The following is a 25250-nucleotide window of genomic DNA, read 5'->3' on the forward strand; positions in this document are numbered from 1 at the left end:
AGGAACAAAGTGCGCCTCACGGTGGTGCCCTGTTCACGCTTCTTTTGACTTGACTCCTACCTAGTTCTGAACAGAGGTGGATGGCGTACTGTGGTAGCTAATCTTGCTCATCAGTTTAATGGGGAATAATTCTCCTGTTCAGGGAATGATTTGTCAGCTCAAGGGCATCTTGGGAGTGAGGATTTTCCATACAAATAAATCTACAGTGGTAGAAAAGCATAGGAATGTTTTGGAAAAGACTAGACACATAGAACACATGTTGAATCCTGGGTATCTTGTATACATAACATACTATATCTTGTTCTGGCTTTAAGTGCAGGAAATCTGCATGTCTCGACAGTCAATTAGTGATAAGGTCTAATAAATCTACTCTTTAGAATTTCCAGAGCATGGATGGAGGTCCTTGCTGTATTATGAAGTACCTCTGAGATGCTAGGAGATGGGCTCTTTCTAGTGAGCCCTGGCTACCTACTGTCAGAAATGTGATGCTTTGGGAGAATGCTCTGTAGCATTCTGTAGCATCAGTTATGTGTTATTTATTGGATCCCTTTGGGAAATGGTTCCTATAACATTCACAGGTCTGATTTTGCTAGTAACTTCCGTTCCTACTTAGAGGTTGCACTCTAACGGCTAAAGATTATGAGCTGATATTTCTTCAAGTTTATATATTGCATGTATTAAATTGATTTGAACAGCAGTGATATGATCACATCCCCAGAAACATGGCACTACATAATTTCAAAGCTTCTATTAACACCAAGCATGGCAGTCAGGCTTCAGTATCACTGTGTCCCCAGGATTTGGCTGTTGTGTTTTAAAATGCCAATATGTCCTGCCTAACAAGTTTCTCCCTGCGTCTGTGAGGAAAAGAAAGTGACCCACTGATGATCATGTCTCAGTAAAGCAGCCCTGTATACTTCAGAAACAAAACATTGACAAGTCTGCTGTGGGAAGGGTGGGCCTCTCTGTTCTTATGAGTCACAATCCTGTGCTGTTTATTGGCTGCGCTGGAGAAGTATTGAGGAAAAAAAAAGTGAAGTGTGCATTCCAATGGAACGGTTATGGTAAAAATGCATCCCTTTCAGATGGGTTTCTAGGTATTTCCTAGAAATGAATGTGTGACAAAGCAAATCATAGCAGACACTGGAGAGCGAATGCTTGCTGCATGCCAAGCATTGTTCCCAGCGTTCTGTATGTATCATCTCACTTAGAAGTCACATTTTGGCCATGTCATCTGTGCAGTCTCCATTCAGGAGACCCAGGGAGCTTAAACCTTACCTAAAAGGCACATAGGAACCAGCGGGGCTGGCACTCGGACCCAGGCAGACCCTAGGCATTTTGTTTACCCTAACCACAGAAAGCCCCACCCACATGAACTGCTTTACCACAAAGCTTATTTAAGCAAGGACCACCCCTCCTGTTTGCATTGTTTAGTGTGTCCAGTTTGATGCTTTATTCTTCCAAATTTAAAATTGTTCTGTATTATATGTGCACATGATCTGGATGAAAAGAATTCACTCCCTACCAACACCATTTCATCCTACCTGCAGTTTGAAGCAACACTGAGACATTTTTATTTGTCTGCACAACATAGAGAGCAGCAGCAGCAGCAGTGTGTGTGTGTGTGTGTGCTCGTGTGTGTATTAATTAACTTGTTTCTCATGGAGCCCACTGCAGACGTATTCAGAAAAGGATGCTGCCTGCTGTCCACCCAGTGAAGGTGGGGCAGGTGACGCTGTGTGTGCCCAGCCTCTCTGGAAGTGTCTGCACAGATGTGTACTGTTTTCACTCCCGCTCCCTTCAGATTCCTGGAGCCAACACCCACCCACTCTGACAGCCTCTCTCTTTCTCTCTCTTCATTTTCAAGGAAAAAAGAAAGAGGCAGACAGAAATAGAGGGGAAGAGAAGACAGCTTGACGAGCAGGTACTGCTGCTCCAGCATTCCAAGGTAAGCCGCCGATCCCAGGGACCTGTGCGATTAGCTGCAGAGCACAAGTCTCAGAGCCATGCAGATCCTGCCTGCCGTAGAGGCACAGCGCCTCTGAACCAGCTTTTTCCACGCAACCAGGAGAGGGTCTCTTGCCTTTCTTTGTGATTTTTTCTCAGATTCAGGCATCCTTATGGCATTGTGATTTTTACAAGCATGAGATTACACTCCTCCTGTGCAACATACATATGTTTATTTATACTAGGATATAAATACTAGTTGTTTTTTTTTTTTTTAAAAAAAAAAAAAAAAAAAAAAAAGCCCATATGAATACTCCATTCCACATGGTCCCAAGTTGTTTTTCCTGTGTATTTTGCTCAGGGTCTCCAAAAGCTGTACTTCACATAATGGACTTTTTGAAAATGAAAAAGAATCTTTCTTGTTAAGAGAGGTTGTGGGGGAGGGAGATGAGACAGTATGATCTAATAAAAGAACGATGCTGCATGTTTCAGATTGCTCATCTATTTTATTTTGACTTTACCATATTGGAAATGTTCTGTTAGAACAAGTGATTGGCCAGACGTGGCTTTCAAATGATTTGTCTTGGTTCAGTGTCTATTGCACCTTATTAAAAAGAGGTGGTTGTATGTGTGACTTTTTTTCCCTTTCAAACATAATGCATGTAAGCACTGTAATTGATTGCAGTAGAGGGGACAGCTCTGTCACTGTCACAAATGCCCTAACAGTGGCTGACTGTTGCTTTTTGCATGTCTGGATAATAATGTGGCATGTTCAGGGACCAGCCCGGAGTTGTTGCTTGCCTGTTTGACTGTTCTGGGGCTTTTTAAAAGCAAAACCTCCCACTGGCCTCAAGTTACTATGACCTTGTGTGTGCAGAATTGCTTTTCTCAGAGGGCTGGTTGGGAGGGGCTGCTGATGGGGTCACTGCTGTTTGTGCATTTTCTGGACTCTTTGAAACAGAGGGGGCCTTTCCTCCCGCATTTCCCCTTCTCTGCAAAACTAGGTTGTGCTAAATGAATCCTCAGAGTGAGAATCATGATGAAGCTGGCTCATAATTTCAAAGAGCAGCCTGACCTATATCTGTTCGGCGTGCTTGTAAGTTCACCGTGAACTTTAACCAGAGAGGAGGAAAAGCAGCATGGTGCTGGTTGTCCATTTCTGTCTGTCTTGACACTCTGTCTCTGGACCTGTCTTTGTAGCAGCCTGCAGTGCATTCAAATGCTGTCACTGTCTCCTGACAACATTCCCCAGGGAAGATTAGGACTAAAATTAGGATTATCTTTCTGCAGAGGTGGGCTTACAAATGCTGACAGGATTGCACAAGACCAGTCTGCAGAGAGCATCTGGGCCTCTGGTACAGAGTGAAGGCAATTTGCCCTCTGTGGAAGAGAGACATGTACCAAGAACTCGGTTAATTATGGGCTAAAAGGACAACTTTCTGATAAGAGTGGATGTGCAGCAAATAGCCTCTTCACTGCCAACGCCCCACCCCCAGCCTCAGCACAGCGCTCTGACTTTGTGTTTCTTAAATTCAAAGTCAGAGAGTGAACACTCCAGAGACCATGGTCCTTTGGTCACTGTCATTATTCTGAGTGCCAGGTAGGATGGCAAGGACTTATTCATTGCTGCTGTCCAGCACAGTCACACACCATTCTGTTCATATTCTATCTATTCATTCCTTATTTTCCCATCCACCCATCCATCCATCCATCCATCAAGTTTAAAGAAACAATAGAGAATTTGACTTCATTTTGTGTGAGGAAACACTGAGTTTTCATCGGGGACTTGGCAACATGAGCATCAGGTAATTTCTGAGACTGGCTATCAAAGGTACAGGCAACACTTGCATCACGGTAATCTTGCTAACGGGATGGGAAGGGCTGAAGGTGATTGTTAGTTTGGTAAGCAGAGTGCAATGCACTGTCTTTTCCCCTCTTCGGGGAAGGCTTGGGTAGACAGAATAAGGATGGACGAGCAGCCTTGAAAACTAAAAGGTAAAGACCCAAAGCTCCAGAGGTGGTGTGCCTCAGATACCACCCAGAGGAGTACCCCGTTTCTGAATGCTGGAGGAGCAGGAATATTGATAAGACAAGGAGAAGTCTTAGTGTGCCCCTGAAAAGCAGCTATGATTCCATGTGTCTCTGTTCTGAGCCCAGCCTTCCTAAATTAGTAGTCTGCTTACCATAGAAGGAAGAGGGTGCCTGCCTAGGGGACTTCAGTCACCAGAAGGGAGAGCGTTCCAGTGTGTTAAATGAACACACTGTTGACTCAACTGAGTGGTGAGTCATCTTTCCTCCCATTGGTCAGCTTCCAGCTTGGTGATCACCCCTTAGGTAGAAAAAAAAAGGCACTTAGGTTTATTCCTTCCTGTGTGAGCATCTCAGAGGAGAGGTGCTAGCTTCCGCTCACATCACGGGAGCCTCCACACTCTCCTGTCCAATCAGTGGTAATCACTGCTTCTTTTAAAGTACCCAGCCTGTGCCTGCAACTTTAAATACAAACTCTCAATAACCATCATAAGATCGGTGTCCCTTTCCCCACCTCGCAGTCTGGAAACAAACTCACGATGCAAGTATTTTGCTCAGGGCTCTACAGTCTGTTAAGTGAGGGAACCTAAGTTGAACCCCAGGGCTGTCTGTTTCCATAGACAAGGCTCTTCCCAGGACACTCTTTGAATGGACGGTCCCTTTTAGGTGATTTGACTAGACAGGTGCCAGTTGCCACCACCACTGTCTCTTTTACTCTCAGTATATTTTCATGGGCCATAGAAGATTTAAACCATGTGGAATCATGTCAACATGATTATTGTAGGTTCTTTAAAGCATAAAACATTAAGAAAGATGTCAATAACTGACATTTATCTCACTAATTTACAAAATCTCAGACACTCTTGAAGAAAATAAATATTCTCTGTGCAAAGACAGATAGAAAAGCATTAAATCTGGGTTTCATATCTATTAAGATACAATTTTGATGTTCTTTGTATATCTTTCATATCTGATGCATATATCAAGTGGCTTATGGATGCTTATTGTCAGGACTGAGATATGAATTATTTAGACAGAGCCACTGGTTTCCTGTCCAGACAAATAAATAGCAAGACAGTGGTTTGGGTACTTGTATGGTTGCTGAATATTCTTGCTCATTGCAGTGTTCATGGCTTTACTTGGCAAATTCTTCATTAAAACAAATGATCAGTGTATGAAAAGCTAAGACCCTATCTGCTACGCCCCCATGACAGGAAACCTTGAGATGCTGTGTTTAAGGAGATGCTCATCTTTTACTTAAAAATTAATGCTTTTAAGTAAGAATTTCTAGGAAATACTCAGAAATTGGAATTTGATAGCTGTATTAGTTTTGGTTGTCATAAAATGAAAAATTATATCATTGTTTCAAAAATAGAGAATAAAAACATCATTAAAAAAAAAGAGCCATCAACTGAACCCCACAGGAGTGTATGTTTTATATAACCCCAACATATGTCTATAGATTAAGATGTGCAATCCTTGTCACAAGCTTCATCAACCCCTGGGTGAAATTAATTTATATTGACATCTGTATCCAAATCCTTTTTTTTTTGGGGGGGGGGGATTTTTATATGTTGGCTCTTTTGAATTTTCAAGTCAAATTTTTAATATTTATGAAATCTTATTTGACATGTGTTACTTTTTTTTAAATTCTACTTGGGAATATTTTCATCTCAAATGCTTGACCATAAACTTCAGTAGTTTTAATTCCTCTAGAATTTATTTTCCAATAAAGTATGAGGTAAGAATAAAGCTTTATGTTTTTACTCGTAGCAAGCCATCAGCATGATTTATTAATTCTTCCTTTCCCTCACTGATTTAAATGTCATCTTTAAATGACACAAATATTTCACCCTTATACCCAAGTCCACACCTTGATATTCTTTTCATTCCATTTATCTGCTCAGCTGGTACCATTCTCATCTAATCTCTATAGTTGTATTCATATACTGTAATATTTTAATGAAACAAGAGCCATCATTATTCTTTTGAAGAATTGTTTTTGTTTTATAATCTATAGAAACAATGATTTGTTTTATTGTTTCTATAATATGACTTGTGATAATGTGAGTTAAAAAAATAAATCAGCTAATGTGTTACACCAGAACACACTGAACTTAATATTCCTCTTTGCCCTTTGGTTGAATGGCCAGAGATTTGTCTATTTCATTAGTCTGTTCAAAGTCCAGGGCAGAATATGTGTTCCGCGTGTATCACAACTTGCATTCCTTTGGGACTGTCACATTTATGAAGTGTTTATCAGCACTATCAGGATCAAGTTGTTAATACCATATCTTCAGTATTTACTTGCTTTGAAGCACCTAGTCACAGTCGGGCAAATCTGACTAGAGTCTTCACCAACTCCAAGCTGAAAAAGTTGTCATTACATTTTAAGGACTACAACCTTTCTTTTAGGGATAACAGAATGGAAAATACACATATAGAGAAGGGGGTGGGGAGAGGGAGAGAGAGAGAGAGAGAGAGGCTTTGTTCATCCTAATCTGTATCTTACTTCCCATCCTGCTCCAGACCCTTGATATTGTGAACCTAGATCAATTCAAAGAGTTGCTTCCTGTCAGCGACCTTAGATGTACAGCAGAAAGATTTAAGCAGACCATCTTGAAGTCTTTCTTTGCTTTGTTAGCCTACAGTTAGGTTTTTGATAAAATGCAGTGTGTGTGCTTTGCTTTTAGATAACTCTTTCAGCAGTCACTTGTTATGATCAACTACAACTTCCTCTGTTAACCTCAGGAATGGACACGTGATATACCACCTGACTGTGGGGGACTCAAGGATGAGGGTCCTTCTATCCTATCTCCCCTCCCATTTTTATGAGTAATAAATTTTATTGGATGCTTTTAGAGACAGAACCCAGAACCTCATACACACTTAGCATATGCTTTACCACTGTCCATACCGTCAGCCTCCCCTCAGTGACTCTTGGGTAATCTTAAACTGAGGTAATACTCTAGCATCCTTTCTGTTGCTGATAAGACACTCTTACCCACAGCTACATAGATTTATTTTTATTACATTTCCAGGGCACAACCTAACACTGAGAGAAGACAGGGCAGGAACTCAATTAGGAACTTAAAAGTAGAAATTGTGGAGGAAAGCTGCTTGTTGGCTTGCTTTCGGCTCACAGATGGCTATCATTTTTATACATCCCATAACCACCTGCCCATGAAATAGTATCACCCAGGGGGATGGTTCATTCTGCATCAACTAACAATCAAGACAGACATGTCCACAGGCCAGTCTGATCTGGGAAATTCTTCAGACTCTCTTCTTAGGTGACGCTAGACTGTGTCTAGCTGATAGTTAAAGCTAAGGAAGGCAGAGCATCCCCTGTCCTGTCATCTTAGCTATGCAGTAATCATATATGTAAGCAAATTCATATCTTTACATTTTATTAGAAAATTATAGATTACGTACTATAAGTTTGCCTTTATTTTATTATATTATATTTTTATCTTATCTTATTTATATAGGGTTGTTGTTGTTTATTTTTGGGTTTTTTGTTTTGTTTTGTTTTGTTTCCCACACATACATAGCTGTGGCTAAGGAGGTCAGAAGAGGGAGTCAGATTCCCTGGAACTTGAGTTGCAGATGGATGTGAGCCACCATGCGGGTGCTGAAACTGAACCCAGGTCCTCTAAAAGAACAATGAGTGCTTTCAACTGTGGAGACATTTCTGCAGCCCCCGAGTTTGCCTCTTAGCCCACCATGAGAGTAACCGAACAGATCTCTGTAATGCTCTGATGTGGTGACCTGGGAAAGTATGCCCTTATGAGAGTTGTTGTCCGGTGCCTACATCTTGCAGTTCTCTGCTGGACTGTCACCGCTTCAGTGAAGCCCTTTAGATCCGTCTCATAAATAAAGCAACGCTTTCTTTCTTTCTCTTTCTGCTTGAGGAATTCCTAGACTCATTGGGGGGCAGGCTGCGCCTGTATGTGCATGCATGTGTGTGAGCTTACATAGATTGCCACACGCATGCTGGTGTGGGCAACTACACACACATGCATGTATCTGCAAATGTGTGCGGGAACTATGTCTTTGTTCTCTCCTTACTGGAAAAGAAGATGTGTAAGGCAGGAATTGGTTTTTGGGTTGGTTTGGTTTTGGCAGCCAGAATAGTGCTGGGTATGTGGTAGGGTCTCAACTGAATTTAAAAACAAGACAAGGTGTAAAAACAAACAAACAAACAAACAAACCAATCCGGAAATCTTTGTTGCTTTGCCAGGCAGAAGTAGATGGCCATATTTGGGAGGAGGTGAAGGCAGTGACCAGGCCTGAACTGTTGAGGGGCAGATGTGATGGAGAAGCTCTGCCGGTCCAGAGAAAACTCATGGACCAAAAGGTGTCATCTGTTGTCTTCCTTCCCACAGTCCAAAGTGCTCCGGGAAAAATGGCTGCTGCAGGGTGTACCAGCAGGCACAGAGGAGGAGGAGGAAGCCAGGCGCCGGCAGTCTGAGGAGGATGAGTTCAAAGTCAAGCAGCTTGAAGATAACATTCAGAGGTAGGTAACCCCCAGCCTGCAGTAACCACCTCTCTCCTGGAGGGGGCGCTTTTCCCATGCTGCCACCTTCGCTGGTGCTGTAGAAATTGTCTTCCTAAGTAGATACTAGTGTTGCCTAGTTTTTCTTCATGAAACAGCATTATTCCTCATAGTAGTAGTACTGTTTGCCCTATAATGCCACTCAGAGATGTCTTCCCTGGCCAGTGAGGTATTACAAGCAGTTTGCCTCCCTCTCATGCCCTCTTTTGAGTTCTTCTATCAGCTTTTATCTTTTTTCTTTACGGGTACAGCTGTTGGCTGTTGTGGCCACTGTGAAGGTTTTCTACATAGATTTGTGTGATCAGTTGAGACAGGAGAATTAAAGCCAAAGCTCATTGACTTGAGATGAAGACAGCATAGAAAAGATTAGGCTGTATGCCTGAAATCTGTAGATCACCTTTCCATGGCCTTGCACGGCCCAGAGAGCACATTGCTTCCCTGACTGCCCTCAACCAGTTTCTGACTATTTCAATATAGAAGGTAGATGGCCTGCCTATGACCAGGAAACTGGTCAGGTCCACTAGGGAGAAAAAAAAATAGAAGTTTCCCCTTGGCAACTCTAGCCAACCCAGGTCTCAGGACAACTAGACAGAGGTAGGGGCTGAGGATGGAAGGTGCTGTGAACGGAGTCTCTCCAGTCAACCTGTTCCATCAGATTCTGCCTAAGACCTTCCCTCTGGTTTTCCATCTCCTCCTGAGGCTGAAACAAGGGCGTGGCAGGTGTACCAGGAGGCAAGAGAAACTTCAGTTCAAGGACAGTTTAGGATACATAGTCACATACTGTCTCCAACTAATTAACCATGTAACTAAGTGTGTCAGCTTTCTCTAGAGCAACCTATGGGTCATAACCCTTTTAGGTGTCAAATGACCCCTTTCACAGGGGTCATATATTAGATATACTGCATATCAGATATTTACATTATGATTCATAATATTAGCAAAAGTGAAGTTATGAAGTAACAGCAAAAATAATTTTGTTTTGGGTCACCATGACTTGAGGAACTGTATTAAAGTTCTTTATTAAAGCATCATTAGGAAGGTTGGGAACCTCTGCTCTAGAGGAACAAACTGATAGAATGACTATGTATACAAAGGAGATTTATTACATTGGCTTACATGATAAGGTAGACCAACGACGGCTGATACCCATGAGAAATATGAAAAATCTGGTAGCTACTCAGTCCACAGTCCACAGTCTCTATCTGGCCTGAAGCATTTGGGGAGAAATGCTTGTCTTCAGTCTTCAGTCTACATTTGGAAGTGCAGAGAAGCTGGTGCTACTCTCAGTTAAGCAATGCAACAATAGCAGCAATAGGCTAGATGAAATGGTCAACAAGAGTGAAGACAGGCAAAAAGCAAAGCGTTCCTTCCTCTGAGTCCTTTGATCTAGGCTGCCACCAGGAGGTGCTGCCTGTATTTAACGTGGATCTTCCCACATCATGTATCTTGGTCAAGAAAATCCCTCACGAGTGTGGCTGGCCATTTGCCTTAGATTTCAGATCCACTCAAGTTGACAGACACCATTAGCCATCCCACAAACAAAGCAGAGTCTACCAGCTGGACTGCTCCTTGCTGTTGACACGCAAAGCTAGTGAAGGAAGACTGGAGGTATCTCAGAGACTCCAGCTGTGTCACTGAATGGATAGCCCCAAGGCACACTTCAGCCTGTGCTCCCGGTTTGCCAGGCCATTCAGAAAAGCTTGGCTAACTATTGCTTGTGAGAGACATGTTCAAGAGAACATTTGGGGGGGGGAATGTATGTATATATGCATATACACATATACATATACACACACATATGCACATATTCATGAGTAAGCCCACTTTAGGGTACACAAAGGGTAAAAGCTAAGGGAGGGTGTGTTAGTACAGAAGGAGTAAATTCTATGACCTTTTCTGTTTTTCTTCTGGGCTTGATTGGAAATGATTGTTTTCATGGTCCAGGAGTTGATAAGCCACTGACAGGCTGTGATGGGACTCTAAAATGAAAGCTTACTTTAGGCAAAGTCAACCATTGGAGTGTGCTGTAAGAGCAGGGCGTTCAGACGGGCATGGTCAGCCACAGAAAAACAGAATAGATCTTTCCACCTTTGACTCAAGAGAATGAAGAGCTCATACATAAGTGTGCAGGACCTTCTTGGATTCCTTTTAAGAGTGAGACAGCCAAGACAGAGGGAAGGAACCATGGTGGGCTGTAGGAGTGGGTGGCTAGGCTCCGAGTCAGGGCACACTTTGCCTGCTCCTGTTAGGGCCTTGCCAGGCCTTGGCCTCATGGGCCCTGGATGTGGGCCAGGGTAAGCTGCGTTCTCAGGGATACTACTGCATATAAGCAAGGCTGCTGTAGGCACCTTCTCCTACTCCAGGCCTCCTGACAGAGGACATCCTTCCTACTCTGGAATTTGATTTCTGCTTCCCCTCTCTTGTATTCTCCCCCTGTAGATTGAGATACCCTTTGGCAACATGCTTGGGATCAGAGTGTTTACATTTGGGAATTGAATTTCTTTTATTTCAGAATCTTTGCCCATGTACAATGAGATACCTTGGTGATAGAATGACAAAATGTGTTTGTTTCATACATAGACCTTATACATAGCCTATAGGAAACTTTGTACAATATTTTTAAATAAGTTTTCATTTGAAACAAATTTTGTACATCGACTCGTTTGAGGGAAGAAGTCTCCTTGTCAGTGGTCATGAAGATTCAGATGTGGGAACATTTCCAGTTTTAAGTCTTCAGGTTAGGTATACTCAACCTATAAAGGTTTCTGTGTGTTTATGTCCCAGTCCCAAGGGAAGAAGAGGGTTGCCATCCCTCATGCGGTAAAGAACATTTGTTCCTCTGAGGTACTGCCTTTTGGTTAGACACAGCTGAGCTCCATCTCAGAGGGCTGAGCTCAGCTAAACGGCTCTAAGCTGTATGTGGGATGCATCTGCTCTTCTTTTCTGTGTACCAATAGGCTAACAGGCTGCTCTTACTATCTTTCTATGGCAATAGAGGATATAGAGAATTGGGCAGAAACAGGCCTGTGCTTAGAACTGTCCATAAGCTAACTGCTAAAGCATGCTTTGTAGCCACACCAAGGAGAGGAGACAGATGGTCTACTTTTGGTGGAAGAAACACAGAAAAGAAAAAAGGATGGAGGTGAAGGTGAATAAGCCCATCTTCTACAAGCATCTTTGTTGAGCTGAAAAAGAAAACTAAGAAAGAATAAAAACTTACAATACAGTAGGCAGGGGCAATGAAAGAAGATAATAAAGAGAAAAGGAGAAGTTTGAGGGTCCTGTCCAGAATCTGATCTTTATTGGGTTTCCTAAACCCAGAAGTGACTAACAGACCTGATACCACAGAGCACCCCAATAAAGGAACTTGTGCAACAAAAACAAATTTGCATTGTTCTGTAGATATTTAGCTTTCCACGAGTCTGAGTCACTCCCTAGAAATGCATTAGAGTCTCTTAAAAGGGACTCTTGGTTCTGTTTTCAAATGCTAAAGTAAGCCAGGTGTGGTGATGTGGGTTTTGTAGTCTCTGTACCTGGAAGTGTAAGCAGAAGAATCCAGCAGTTCAAGGTCACCCTAGGCCAGGAGAAGCTACTTGGGACCTGCCCTCCATGGAGACTGGGATGTATTGAAGTTGATAGAGCGTATGTCTGGCATGCACAAGGCCCTGGGTTGGATCCCTAGCACCAGTTATGGTGGTACACACCTGTACTCCCAACACATGGGAGATGGAGGCAGGAGGGTTATAATCTGAAGGTCATTCTCTGCTACCTAGAGAGTTGGAAGCCATTCTGGGCTATGTAAGGCCCTGTCTCAAAACCAAACCAAACCAAAAGAGTCTGAAGAAAAAGTAGAGCATGATAATCAGAGAGCACAGGCAATTTCTACATGGAAAATAATGAGGATAAACGGGTTATTTAGTTTAGAAAAAGAAATGGGGTGATGGCCCAACAGATCCTCAAGTGTGTGTAGAATTCAGATGGTTTCTAACTTCTTTATGATTGGGTCAATCTGAATATGACAGAGTCTAAATAAAGCACGAAGACTTGCAGTTTGGCATGACTATTTCTCTAGACATCAAGAAAGGATGAAATAATACACCTTTTAAACTTTTTACAGCCTGGAGCTCTGTAGGAAATTTCAGGCCTTTAGTTGCAATTTCTTCCAAAATGTTATTTATACATTAGTGATGCCTTGGTATGAAACATCTTCTGCCCTTCAAAACTATTGATGGTGGTGATTAGAGTTTTCAGGTTAGCCTACCAAGAATGAAGGAAAGACAGAGGAGAGAGAGATGGAGGAGATGGAAAAAGGGTGAGAGAGAGGAAGGGAGGGAAAGAGGGAGAGAGGAAGGGAAGATGAGGATAATATATCTAGATTATTAAATCTTGGGCAGTATACTTACCTTGGGGAAATTTTAAAAAATAATTCATGGGCTTTATTCCAGAAATTTGGATGCCATGGCCCAAGTAAGGAGTCCCTGGCTCAGTGAGTAAAAGTACTTGTCACCAGTCCTGATAACCTGAGCTCAATTCCCAGTATCCTCATGATAGAAGAAAAGAACTGTCCCACAAAGATTGTCTTCCAACCTCCACAGGAGCACTGTGGTATGTGCATGCCTACCCACTCTCACTCACATACTCCCACATACAGTTTATAAATGTGAAAAAGAAATGCTAAGCTTGTTCCATATGGTTATATTGTACACGAAGGATTGCTGTACATGGAGAGAAACAGACTGCCAGGTTAAGCCCCTAGCACTGAAACCAGGAAAATCAACACAATACAGGACTGAAGGAATACAGCCATGGCCCTTGATTTCAGACCAATTCTGACTTTGACTCAAGGACATTTGAAAGCACCCTTGGGACTCCTGCAAGCAAGAGCATCTCACCACAAAGTTGAGGGTTTTTCCCCCAAAGGCCTCATGGCAGAGCTCCTTCCCTTTGAACTTCATCAGAAACATGGCCTTCTAGGCTGATAAAGAGGGTCAAGTACATTGGCTACCTCCTCAAAGCCCAGAAAATTATATTATTTTTCAAAGATCAATAGCTGAAATTGTAAGTAATATGGCCTCAAGCCATGCCATCAGAGTGGCTGAGAAGGAGGGAGAGCTTTGTCACTATAGCAGATAGCTTGTTGCTGGCTGCTCCTCTCTGGGCTGTGTTAGGATTATATTCTTGATTTGCTGGTAAGTAGAGATTAGTGAGGGGAGGAAAGATGAGTATTGTTGAAAGCAGAGTTTATAAACATTTCTTATGTTTTAAAAACAAATCTTAGGCTGGAGAGATGACCCAACAGTTAAGAGCACTGGCTGATCCTCCAGAGGAGCCAAGTTCAATTCCCAGCACCCACATGGCATCTCACAACTGTCTATAACTCCAATTCCAGGGGATCCAACAGGCTCATACAGATTTAGATGCAGGCAAAACACCAATGCATGTGAAATAAATAAATCATTAAAAAACAAATCTCAGATATTAACATCTGTATGCATTGTTTCCTGCTGGAATATTATTCTGAGGTATCCCAAGGTCAACTATAGTTAGCATCACTTTGTCCTGGGATCACAGGAACCTCACACTGGTGATTATGGAGATTTTAGGCAGCCAGATCCATACTAGCTTGGTCTGTTTCATGTGTGTGTCTGTCAACAGGACTTTTTGCTTGCCTTGTGTTTGTTTTTCCACTTGAGTATTTTCTAATTTCAATAACATATTCACTATTTTTCTCATTGCTGTAAAAGAATGCCTGACAGAAACAACCTAAGAGGAAAGATTTGTTTTGGCTTCTGGCTTCAGAGGGGTCAATATGTAGTTGTCAGGCTCCGTGCACTTGGCTGAAATACCATAGCAGTAGGTACATGTGGTACTGGCTGTCTTCACGATAGACAAGTGGAAAGGATGGAATGTTGGTCCTCAGCTGGCTTCCCTCTTTTCCCTCCTTTCACTTCATCCACCTCCCAGCTCTGGAATTGCTGTTGCACACATTCAGGATAGGTCCTCTTTGGGAACACCCTTACAGATACATTCAAGAAAGATGGATAGATGGAGAGAGAAAAAGAGGAATGGAAAAGGGAGGAAGAGAGGATGGAGAGATAAAGAGGAGGAGGGGGGAGCCCAGCCTCACCAATCACCTAGATGCCACTAAATGTAGCTCAGTTGACAGTGGAGCGCACGCATCATAAATTAGGTCTTCTCAAAGATATGTTTCTTTTATTAATGATAAATACTGAGAGAATTTGTTCCTCTATTTTACCCCTTGGAATTACCCCAGTGAAGGTGAAAAAAATCTCATGGACTATTAGATGAAAATGAATGAACTCTCGAGGCTTTATATGATTAGGCAAGTCTCTTGCTGTCTCTGGTCTCTTTCTTCATCTCTTCAATGAAATGTCTCTCGGGATCTTCTAGCCATGACATTTTGAGAGTCTCTCATTTGAGGAGATGTCTAGAGAGCTAGACACCTAGGCAGACAAACATCCCTGTTGTAGCAGAAAGTGGCTTTGGATACAGGTCAGAATATGGGGAGGTGTTTGTGTTCTCAGGAAACAAAAGACCCATTTGTGAGTAACTGATTCACTGCAGAGATGACTAACTCATCTGAACAGCTTTCAGTGTGAAGATATGTCACATCAAATATTCATTGAATCAAATATTGAAGTCTCATTTGCTAACCTTGAGAGGGCCATGCAGCTTTAAAAAAAGAAATCAAGATACATCTGGCTGTAGCTGATGTCTATCATAATCCATTTAATTCTCTGCATTATTAAGAGTCTCAAAACAGAAGGTGAACATCTTAGGCTTAAGTATGTGTATGTTATGCTGTGGGATTTGGAAACTGAGGCAGCCTTCACTCAGCTATTCTGGAACCAGCACCCACGGAAATCTTCTTTGAAATTACAAAGAATGCTTACTAGGGATTCACTATGTTCTCTGTACATGCTATTTTTAGCTCTGTGACGTGCTGTTCTTTTGAGGCAGGAGTGGGACAATTCACACTGGCATGCTCTATCTGTGCTGTTGCAGCCTGGGTTCCTGCCCCACAGGCAGCACACTCCCAAATACAATCTGTTTGGAGCTGCCGTTTTCCCAAGCCAGAACAGTCGATATATGACACACGCTGTAAATTATACGCCAGGTTTATCTTCTAGTGTTCGTTCTCTTACAAATGTTATTTTATGATAAAATATTTCGACACCTGTGATAACTAAGTGAAATCATGCTAACACTTGCTTCATACCGAAGGGAGACGGACAGACATCATATTCCTCCTCAGTCCCATAAATGCCTCTTACTACGAAATATATTGTACCATCACTGGGGGAGCTACAGGCTTCAGCCTGCCCCCAGCAGTACTCATGACTGGCAAGGCTTCCTTCTTTCAGGTTCCTGCAGGAAATACAGGCTCCACTTCACCTGCAGCTCCTCTTGGTCTCTTTTTAAACCTCTTTGTTCCTGGGCATATCTCACCTGAATTCTCTTACAGAGATGGCTGTCTCTTCATGCCATCTGTAAAAGCCTCCCAGTGTAGCACAATGGGGCTGAACCTGCACCTCCGAATCTGACCAGAATTGGAGCCCTGATTCTGGATGTATGAGCTGTTTGATCTTGACTAGCCACACAACCTCTCTGAAGCTGCGCTTTGCTGCCTGTGCCTTGATGGAAACAGTTCCTGCCTTCCAGAGCCAGTGTAGGACGCGAGGATCCTGTGCATCTGTGAAGAGCCAGCTACAGAAAGCTGTCTATAAGCACGCGCCATGGCTTCTGTTTGTTTCATCTCCTAGAGCAGGACTTCTCAGCAGCACAATTGACATTTTAGAGCCAATAATTATTTATTGTTGGAGGCTACTTTATATATCCCATGAAGTTTAATGGTATCCACAGGCTCAGCTTAGGGATAGTTTCCAGTGGCACCATCCCCCAAGCCTAGTTAGTACAAGAAAATGACTCCAGACCATCCTAACTGTTCCCGAGTAATAAAATCACTCCAAATAAGGAACATATAAACCTGGAGTTATCCGTTATTGGTTGGGTTTCTGTCACTGTGACAAGATACTTGAGAAAATAAAATTAAAAGTTAAGAGAGCATTTGAGCTCATGGCTTCAGAGATTTGCACCTATGGACATGTGACTCCATTGTTTATAGACCTATGGTCTATAAACAGGTGGTGCCCCACCTGTAGGGCACCACGGTGGGTCATGTGGTAGTAGAGCAAAGGTAACCAGGAAGCAGAGACAGAGCAAGCTCACTTATGTAGCAAAGCCCCTCCACACCAGCCCTGTGAAGTACATGGATTCATTATCTGCTTGTTAAGTCAGAGCCCCAAGGCTCACCTCCGAACACGGCTGCACACTGGAGAAAAGGTCTTTAAAACAGTCTTTAGAAGACGACTAAGATTTGAACCAGAGTCATGGTAGTATAACCCTAGCACCTGGAGAGGCTGAGGCAGGAGGATCCTGGGCTTAAGGCCATCATCCTGAACTATGTAATGAGAACCTGTCTCAAGATTCAAAATTGTCTGGGTGTAGTACACACGCTGTTAATTGCAGCAGTCGGGAGGCACAGGCAGGAGAATCTATATGGGTTCAAGGCAAAAGTGGTCTACAGAGTGTTTCAGGACCAGCCTGGGCTACATAGAGAGACCTTGTCCAAACAAAACTCAAAACGGGATGGGGTAGGGGTGGGGAACACAAGGAGGCAAAGCAGAGCCCAGGTGTTGTTGATAAGATGAAAATCACAAGTGAATAACTTTAGTGTACAGAACCCTGACAAGATTCTCAAAGCAGAGAGACCAAGGATTTCAACCATCTTCAGGCACCAAGACAGGAAAGTCGGCTCTGGGTCTAAGTAAAACGTCTGCCTTTCTTTTTCACCCACCATTGTGCTGGCTTTATGAAGACAGCAGGATAACTCATAAAACCATGACCCTTGAGTATGCCTGAGTGAGTCAGTTTTCCAACCAGCTCTTAGCTGATACCTGAGTTTGCCCATGGGAAGCAGGAGTCATGGGCATTCTCTCCTCAAAGGCTGAAAATGACAGGGAACTTGCAAGTTTCGCTGATGCAAAGGACCCCGCTTTGGGATGAAAACTGTTCCTGCAGTTCCCAGCCTCTCTCTGGTCCCTGCCGTACCTTCCTAGGACGACACAAAAAAAGACCGTCTTCATAGACAGCAGAAGCCTGGATGCTTATGGTTGTGTCAGCTTTCGACACTAGCACAGGTATGAAGCGAGACCTTATAAACTTAACTCGGCTCTTCAAGGTGACTTGGTGACAGGAACATCCTGTCGCAAGCACTGTGCCCCACTCTGGCTCTCCAGGATCCATTAGAACAGCAGTTTTCAACCTGTGAGACATGACCCCTTTGGGGGTCTCATATCAGATATCCTGTATATCAAATATTAATATTACAATTCATAGTAGTAGCAAAATTGTACTTATGAAGTAGCAAGAAAAATAATTTTATGGTTGGAGATCACCAAAACATGAGGAACTGCATTAAAGGGTTACAGCATTAGGAAGGCTGAGAACCACTGCATTAGAATCACCTTGTTTGGGGCTGGAGAGATGGCTCAGAGATTAAGTGCTTTGGCTGCTCTTCTAAAAGTCTGTTGTTCAAATCCCAGCAACCACATGGTGGCTCACAACCATCTAAGATGAGATCTGGTACCATCTTCTGGTGAGCAGGTGTACATGCAGGCAGAACACCGTATACATAATAAATAAATCTTAAAAAAAAAAACAAAACAAAACACTTGTTTGGTCTCTAGTAATTTAGTATCTACAACTAGGAAGATGGGTACATTTCATTCATAGACTGAGCCCATGTAAGAGCCTAATGTGGAAAATGCCAGCTTAGGACAGTTGCTTCTGTTGAAGGAGTTGAGCAAAGTCAACTTTTTAGATAGTTGATTCCAAGCCTTTTGGCTTAATATTGACCTCCCCCCAATTTCTCTTCTACAACAAACTTTGAAAATAGTACTTTCCTAATAGTGCTTTTCTAAAGCACTGCGTGCCTATAACTTGTGGTATCATTTCTTACCCTTCTGTTTTCTTGGTAGAATGGAAGTGTTGACCCTTCTATTGATAATCTTGTCCATGATTTTTGCTCATCGCCCATTCTGAAGGTGGTGTGTGAGATAAAACGTTACTCTATTGCTTCAATGCAATGCACAAGGCTGGGTACTTTATAAAGAGATGTGTTATTTTAATAGTTTTAGAATCACACACACACAATTATCAAATGGCACTGTGGCAATTCTGTTGAGCATCCCCTGATGACCTCACATCCTGTTAGATGACATCATGGAAGGAGTGTGTACAAGCAGAGACATGCTTAGACATGAGTGCAGAGAGCAGTTCCAGAACCAGGATCACTCACTCATACAGGAACTATCCCAGAATCCCCATGTAAAAATACTTAATCTCTAGGTGTACAGATTTTAGTAGGCTTATCCTATATTATAGGTCTATATGAGTGAGTATATACCATGTGCGTCTTTCTGCTTCTGGGATAGCTTACTCAGGATGATCTTTTCCAGATCCCAACATTTACCTGCAAATTGCATGATTTCCTTGTTTTTTATTGCTGAGTAATATTCCATTGTGTAGATGTACCACAATCTATGTATCCATTCCTCCACTGAGGGGCATCTGGGCTGTTTCCAGCTTCTGGCTATTACAAATAAGGCTGCTACAAACATGGTTGAGCAAATGTCCTTATTGTGTACTTGAGCCTCTTTTGAGTATATGCCTAGGAGTGGTATAGGTGGATCTTGAGGAAGCGCCAAATTGCTTTCCAGAGTGGTTGTAGAAGTTTACATTCCCACCAGCAGTGGAGGAGAGTTCCCCTTTCTCCACAACCTCTCCATCATGTGTTGTCACTTGAGTTTTTGATCTTAGCCATTCTGGTGGGTGTAAGGTGGAGTCTTAGGGTCGTTTTATTTGCATTTCCCTTATGACTAAGGACGTTGAACATTTCTTGGAGATAACCTAAGACCCCTGCACAAATGTGGCCCATGGCAGTTCAGTATCCAAGTGGGTTCCATTGTAATAGGAACAGGGACTGCCTCTGACATGAACTGATTGGTCTGCTCTTTAATTACCCCTCCCTGAGCCACTCCTGATGAGACCTATTTCACTAGGATCAGAAGGAAGGAAAAGAAGACCTCCCCTATCAGTGGACTTGGGGAGGGGCATGCATGCAGTGGGTGGAGGAAGGGAGGGATTGGGATGGGAGGAGGGAGGGAACCACAGGGGGGATACAAAATGAATAAAGTGTAATTAATAAAGAATTTTTAAAAAACACTTTAATCTCTTTAAAAGGCAGGCTTTCTAGTGACCTAAACAAATTTACCTGAACCCAGCCCCTTAAAGGTCCTACCCCCTCTCAGCATTTTCACATAGGGGACCAGACAGCCAGCACAGGTGCATCTGCAGGCATACCATACCCACATGACAGCACATGGTCTCAGTCCTTCCCAGGGACGACATGGAAGTCTAATGGTTGGGTGAGGGGACAACAGGCCAGTGTCCACAGGAGAACAAGGCAAGCTTTGAATGGGGAGCAGACCTCGTAGCAGGCAGACTTGGTGTCTCCATCACAAGGGTCTCCATCCATCCAGTCTCCCTTTGCCCTCAGGCTTAGACCCTTCCAGGGAGCAGATGAGCTACGGAAGCTCCAAAAGCCCTTCCTTAGCACGCTCGTGCTCTCCTCTTTTTTCTCCCCTCCAGAGCAATCTTAGACTTCAGGCTCCCTCACTGAAAGCTGCAGCTGTAAGCCTTGGCAGTGAGTGGGAGATCCAGACCGAGCCACGAGAGGGGCGTGCAGTGACAGGCGGGAAAGTCGAGTAGGGGCAGGTGAATAAGCAGCAAGTTTCCCAAAGTCGTCATTCTCAATCCCTTTTTGGGATTTTTTTTCCAACATAGGATTTTTCTGTGTAGCCTTGGCTTGGCTGCCCTTGGCTGTAGACCAGGCTGGCCTCAAACTCACAAAGATCCACCTGCCTCTACCTCCTCGAGTGCTGCTTGAGTTTTTGATCTTAGCTATTCTGGGTGTAAGGTGGAGTCTTAGGGTCATTTTGATTTGCATTTCTCTTATGACTAAGGACGCTGAACATTTCTTGGAGATAACCTAAGATTACAGGCTTGCACCGTCGCACCTGACAAGATATTTTTGGACAAACTCAGTTTTATTTGAGTAACAAAATGTTAAGGAATGGCGGCCTGCATGTGACCTTTCTAAATTTAAACCATGACAGTCATGGGACCACTTGCTTCCTGCTGACCAGAAGCCTCTTCTGCCTTACTGCCGGGCCACTTTGTCTCCTTGGAAACAGAATCTCTACTAGAATAAAACACGCTCTGGGCATGCTCGTGTCATGCTTATTCTCCTCAAGTGGAGAAAGCTGAAAGGGAAGAGAACGATGTCTGAATACTGCTGGTGTCCAGAGAATTATGGGGACACTTCACCAGGAATGCTGCTTTTACTATGCTGCATGGCACAAGAGCTGCCATCTATGCTAGTCTGCTTTCCGTTGCTGTGAAGAACACTGACCAGACCGTCATGGGGGAAGGAAAGGGTTGACTTGGTTTATATGTTCATGCCAAAATTCATCATTGAGGGAAGATGGGGCAAGAACTCAAGCAGGAGCCTGGAGGCAGGAGCTGAAGCCGGGACCATGGAGAAACTCTGCTTATGGACTTCGCTCCCAGACTTACTTTCCTGTGTTGTTTTGTTGGCTGTTTGATTATTATTTTGTCATTTTTAAACAGGGGCTCACTACATAGCCTTGGCTGTCCTGGAACTCAATATACAGACCAAGCTAGCATTAAACTCATGGTATCACTCACCTCTACCCCTCTCCCCAGATATGCACCATCATAGCAGCTACTTTTCTTACACATCCCAGCTCTAGGGATGGCGCCGCTCACAAATGTGCCGGGCCCTCCTGCATCAATCAATAATCAAGAGCATGCCCCATAGACCTGCTCCCAGGCCAGTCATTGATGAAAGCAGTTTCTCAGCTGAGATTTCCTCTTCCCAGGTGTGTGTCAGGTTGACAGCTGAAGCCATGACATTACCTCAGCCAGATTCTACATACCAGGATCAGACCACTCTAAATACCATTGGCACTGAGTTGTTCTACGAACACCATGTGGCATCTTTGTGATGTTAGTAGCTGCAGTGCCACGTGAGGTGGTGAAGGGTCTCACCGCCTGGAAAGACTTCTGTCCCTTAGATCCCTCAGCCACATCCAGGACAGCAACAATGTATACAAGCATACGTAGACATGTTTATCCCGGTTAGTCATTAAGATACTCATTCTGCCTTATTCTTCAACCACTTCAAGCAAGGCCTGAGGTGGTAGAGAAGAGGCACCAGGGAGCTCAGACAAGGCACCCATCAGCTGTAAAGTGGTGGATAACTACTCTCATAGAAGTAAAAATGGGTCCAAAGCAAGGTGATGGTAGTGGTACCCTGTGAGAGAAGATGAGAAGTTTCAGGCTCCAGAGCCCTGCTCAGCTTCCCTCCTTCCAGGAGGCCCTGGGAAGGCTCTTATCTTTTAAACACACACACACACACACACACACACACACGCACGCACGCACGCACGCACGCACGCACGCACGCAAGCGCGCGCGCGCGCACACACACACACACAGTCCTCAGCAGGAATTCCAGGCTGTTTGTCCCAGGGAGAGCCTGCCAGGTAAGATGGAGGCTGAAAAAGAACAAATACAATGTTTTTCTCCAAGTGCAGAAAGAAAAGGACAGTGAAATGGGGAGAGTTGGGAGGAAAACAGAGTGCTGTGAGCAGGAACAGACAGGATTAAGGGATAGATCCACGTTTCCTCAGCAAGCAGTTAAAAAAAATGTTGGAAATTGCCAAAATACGTTGTATACATGAGTGAAATTATCAGACTTTTAAAGCTTAGGCTTTTTTTTTTTGGTATGACTCATGGGTTTTTTTCTTGGTTAGACAAGTCTGTACCAGTCTGTGATAATCAAGGGATGGGAATCATGAACAAGGCATTTAAAAACTTTCGCAATGGCAATTTGACTGTTGCAGTGGGTGATCTGTGTCCCCTCTGCTGAGGAATGAATCCCGGGCTGTGTGTGCCGTACCACTGAGCTGCCCCTCCAGCTGCAGTACGCCCCTGTAACTGAACAGGGAAGAGACAAGTTGGGGCTCTTCATAGTCACACAGTGAGTTGCTTATCATGAGCAGGCATCATCTGTGGCAGACAGACTGTGACAAACCCTAGTGAGCACACACAAATTAAGAAGTGTGCCTGCTGCAAACTGAATGCCAGAGAGGCGATTATGTGCCCCCAGTCACTTTTTCTTGCCTAAATGTTACAGTATTGCCATTGTTATTGCTTTATGCCCTTTTTGTTTATCTTGGAAACCAATCCCCTCTCCTACCTCTCAACTTAAAGTGGAGAAACTGAGCGTGGTGAAGCCCAGAGGACTCTCAGAACACTTCATTTGGCCAGGCATCACCAAAACTAAACTCAAGTCCTCTGTGTTCTTTCAAAGCCTCCATTCTTTACCTGGAGTCAACGTCATAGCAGAAGCTCAGCCCTTGGCACAGATTCTCCCCACAATCCACCTTGGCACCCTAAGAATGGTTTGAGCAGCTATTCTAGGACTGTGACTTGGACTATCTCAGCCTTCCAACCATGGAACTCTGCTCAGTTAAGCAGATGATGGGAACCTAAGATGCTGATGTTTTAATATTAGCCCTGCAGAAATCTTGGGTTATACTCCTGAGAAAATGAGGAAATGTCCCAAGTGATTCTATAAATGTAAACAAAAACAAAATTCCTTTTCCCTAAGGATGTCCCAAGAATTTTTGTCAAGCTGCAGGAGGTAGCCTGGAGAAAAAAAAAATGGTCTGGGAAAGAAGAAAGAGTGTGGCTCTTCACTATATAAGATCCTGATGCTTAAAGGCTCATCTGAGGGCTCTTTCTACCCAACCCTGCGTTCAGGTGAGACTACACTCACCTTTTCAGGGTTGCATACTTTTCTCTTAATGCAATAAAAGGGCTGGTGATCTAATTCAGTAGCAGAATGCTTGTCAAGAATACACAAAGTAGCCAGACATGGTGGCGCACGCCTTTAACCCCAGCTTTCAGGGAGGCAGAGGCAGGTGGATCTCAGTGAGTTTGAGACCAGGGCAAGTCCAGGGCAGCCAAGGCTACACAGAGAAACCCTATCTGGAAGGGAAAAAAAAATGAACAATGTTCTGGGTACAGTTCCCACCTTTGTATGAATAAGTAAATAAATAAAGAGGAAAGGCTGCAATGACAATATTCAGCCTGGCTTCTTCAAGGCACACTCCCTTCAGCTGCTGGGTCACCAGGAGAATTTTACTATCTCAGGAACATGACATTCGGATTCCGTGTGTGTCCTGTGGCCAATGGATGCAGACACAACCCTGATAGCATCACAAACCAAGAAGAGATGACTTAATAGGTTTCTCTGTTCTCTAATAAGAATATAAGCGTACACTTAAAAAAAACAAACAAACTTAAAAAAAACAAACAAACAGAATATCGAGATGAACAGAAAGGTCACATAAAAGCAGTGGTGTCTAACTTCTCATCCCACGTCACAGAAGCACCCAGGTCAAACTCCCAACACTTCAACTACAAGTACAGCTTGGCCTGTGCACATGCACTGAGTACATCCTCATGCTCTCATGCGTTTTCTGTCCAGGCCATTAGTATTGGTGAGGGAACAGGTCTTGGGGTGCTGAATTCATAATTCCAGGTCAGTCTGGACCAGTTAAGAGACACCTTATCTCAAGAAAAACAAAAACAACTAAGGGACTGGGGCATAACTCATTTGGTGGAGTAATTTGCCTCATATTTGCAAGTCACTAGTTTGATCTCAAGTACCACAAAGCAAGAGTCAAGTTCATTGAACTCCAATTAGTTCCTTTTCTTTGGTACTAAATTTTATTGAAAACGCATAACTATTCACGTAGTTATTTAGGGCAAAAATTGAAACGTTGTCCTTTACCCTTAACCTCAACCCTACCCCCTTCTAATCAGTTATATTATATCATGCATACTTCTTGAATTTTTACCCCCTCACACTGCCGTGGCCTGAGCCCAAGCCATCTTTTGTGATTACTGCAATTACCTCTTGTCCAACCCCAGAAGGATAAATTTATGACATCACCTTTCCCCTTAAAACCCTCTCTCTATTCCCCCTTTCTATTTTCCTTGGGCCATCTGAACACCCTGATGTGGCTTAGAAAACCATTTATGATGGGACCTCTGCTGGTTTCTTTGGTCTTAATTCCCATGGTCCTCCCATTACAGACCACCCAGTAACCATCTGCAGTTCCCCAAAGGAATGCAATTCCTTGTGAGTGCTGTTCTTTAGACACACTGTCTCTAGTTCCAGGAACTCTCATTAGCTGCCGCCCTCTTGGCTAACTTCTGCACATTCTTTGGGATGCTGTTTTTTGCCATTCCCAGTGGAGCATGCCTTTAATCTCAGCACTTATAAGGCAGAGGCAGGCATATCTGTGATTTTTGAGGTCAACCTGGTCTACATAGCAAGCTCCAAGACAGTCAGGGACCCTGTCTTGAAAAACCAAAGAAAAGAAAGAGAGAGAGACAGAAAGAAAGAGAGAAAGGAAGGAAGGAAAGATGGAAGGAAGGAAGGAAGGAAGGAAGGAAGGAAGGAAGGAAGGAAGGA

The 25250-nt window shown here is 43.5% G+C and overlaps 1 protein-coding gene across 2 annotated transcripts in view; it reads left to right on the forward strand.

Moving 5' to 3' along the window:
- Positions 1-25250, forward strand: part of LOC129675214 (paralemmin-2) — a 271653-nt gene that overhangs the window by 201124 nt on the left and 45279 nt on the right. For both annotated transcript variants that reach the window (XM_055605232.1, XM_055605233.1), the window contains exons 3-4: positions 1868-1948; positions 8364-8494. In XM_055605232.1, the coding sequence (XP_055461207.1) occupies positions 1868-1948; positions 8364-8494 (212 nt within the window). The remainder of the gene's footprint in view (positions 1-1867; positions 1949-8363; positions 8495-25250) is intronic.

Source organism: Psammomys obesus, unplaced genomic scaffold (genome assembly GCF_907164565.1).
Source record: "Psammomys obesus unplaced genomic scaffold, mPsaObe1.curated_primary_1811, whole genome shotgun sequence".
Taxonomy (NCBI): domain Eukaryota; kingdom Metazoa; phylum Chordata; class Mammalia; order Rodentia; family Muridae; genus Psammomys; species Psammomys obesus.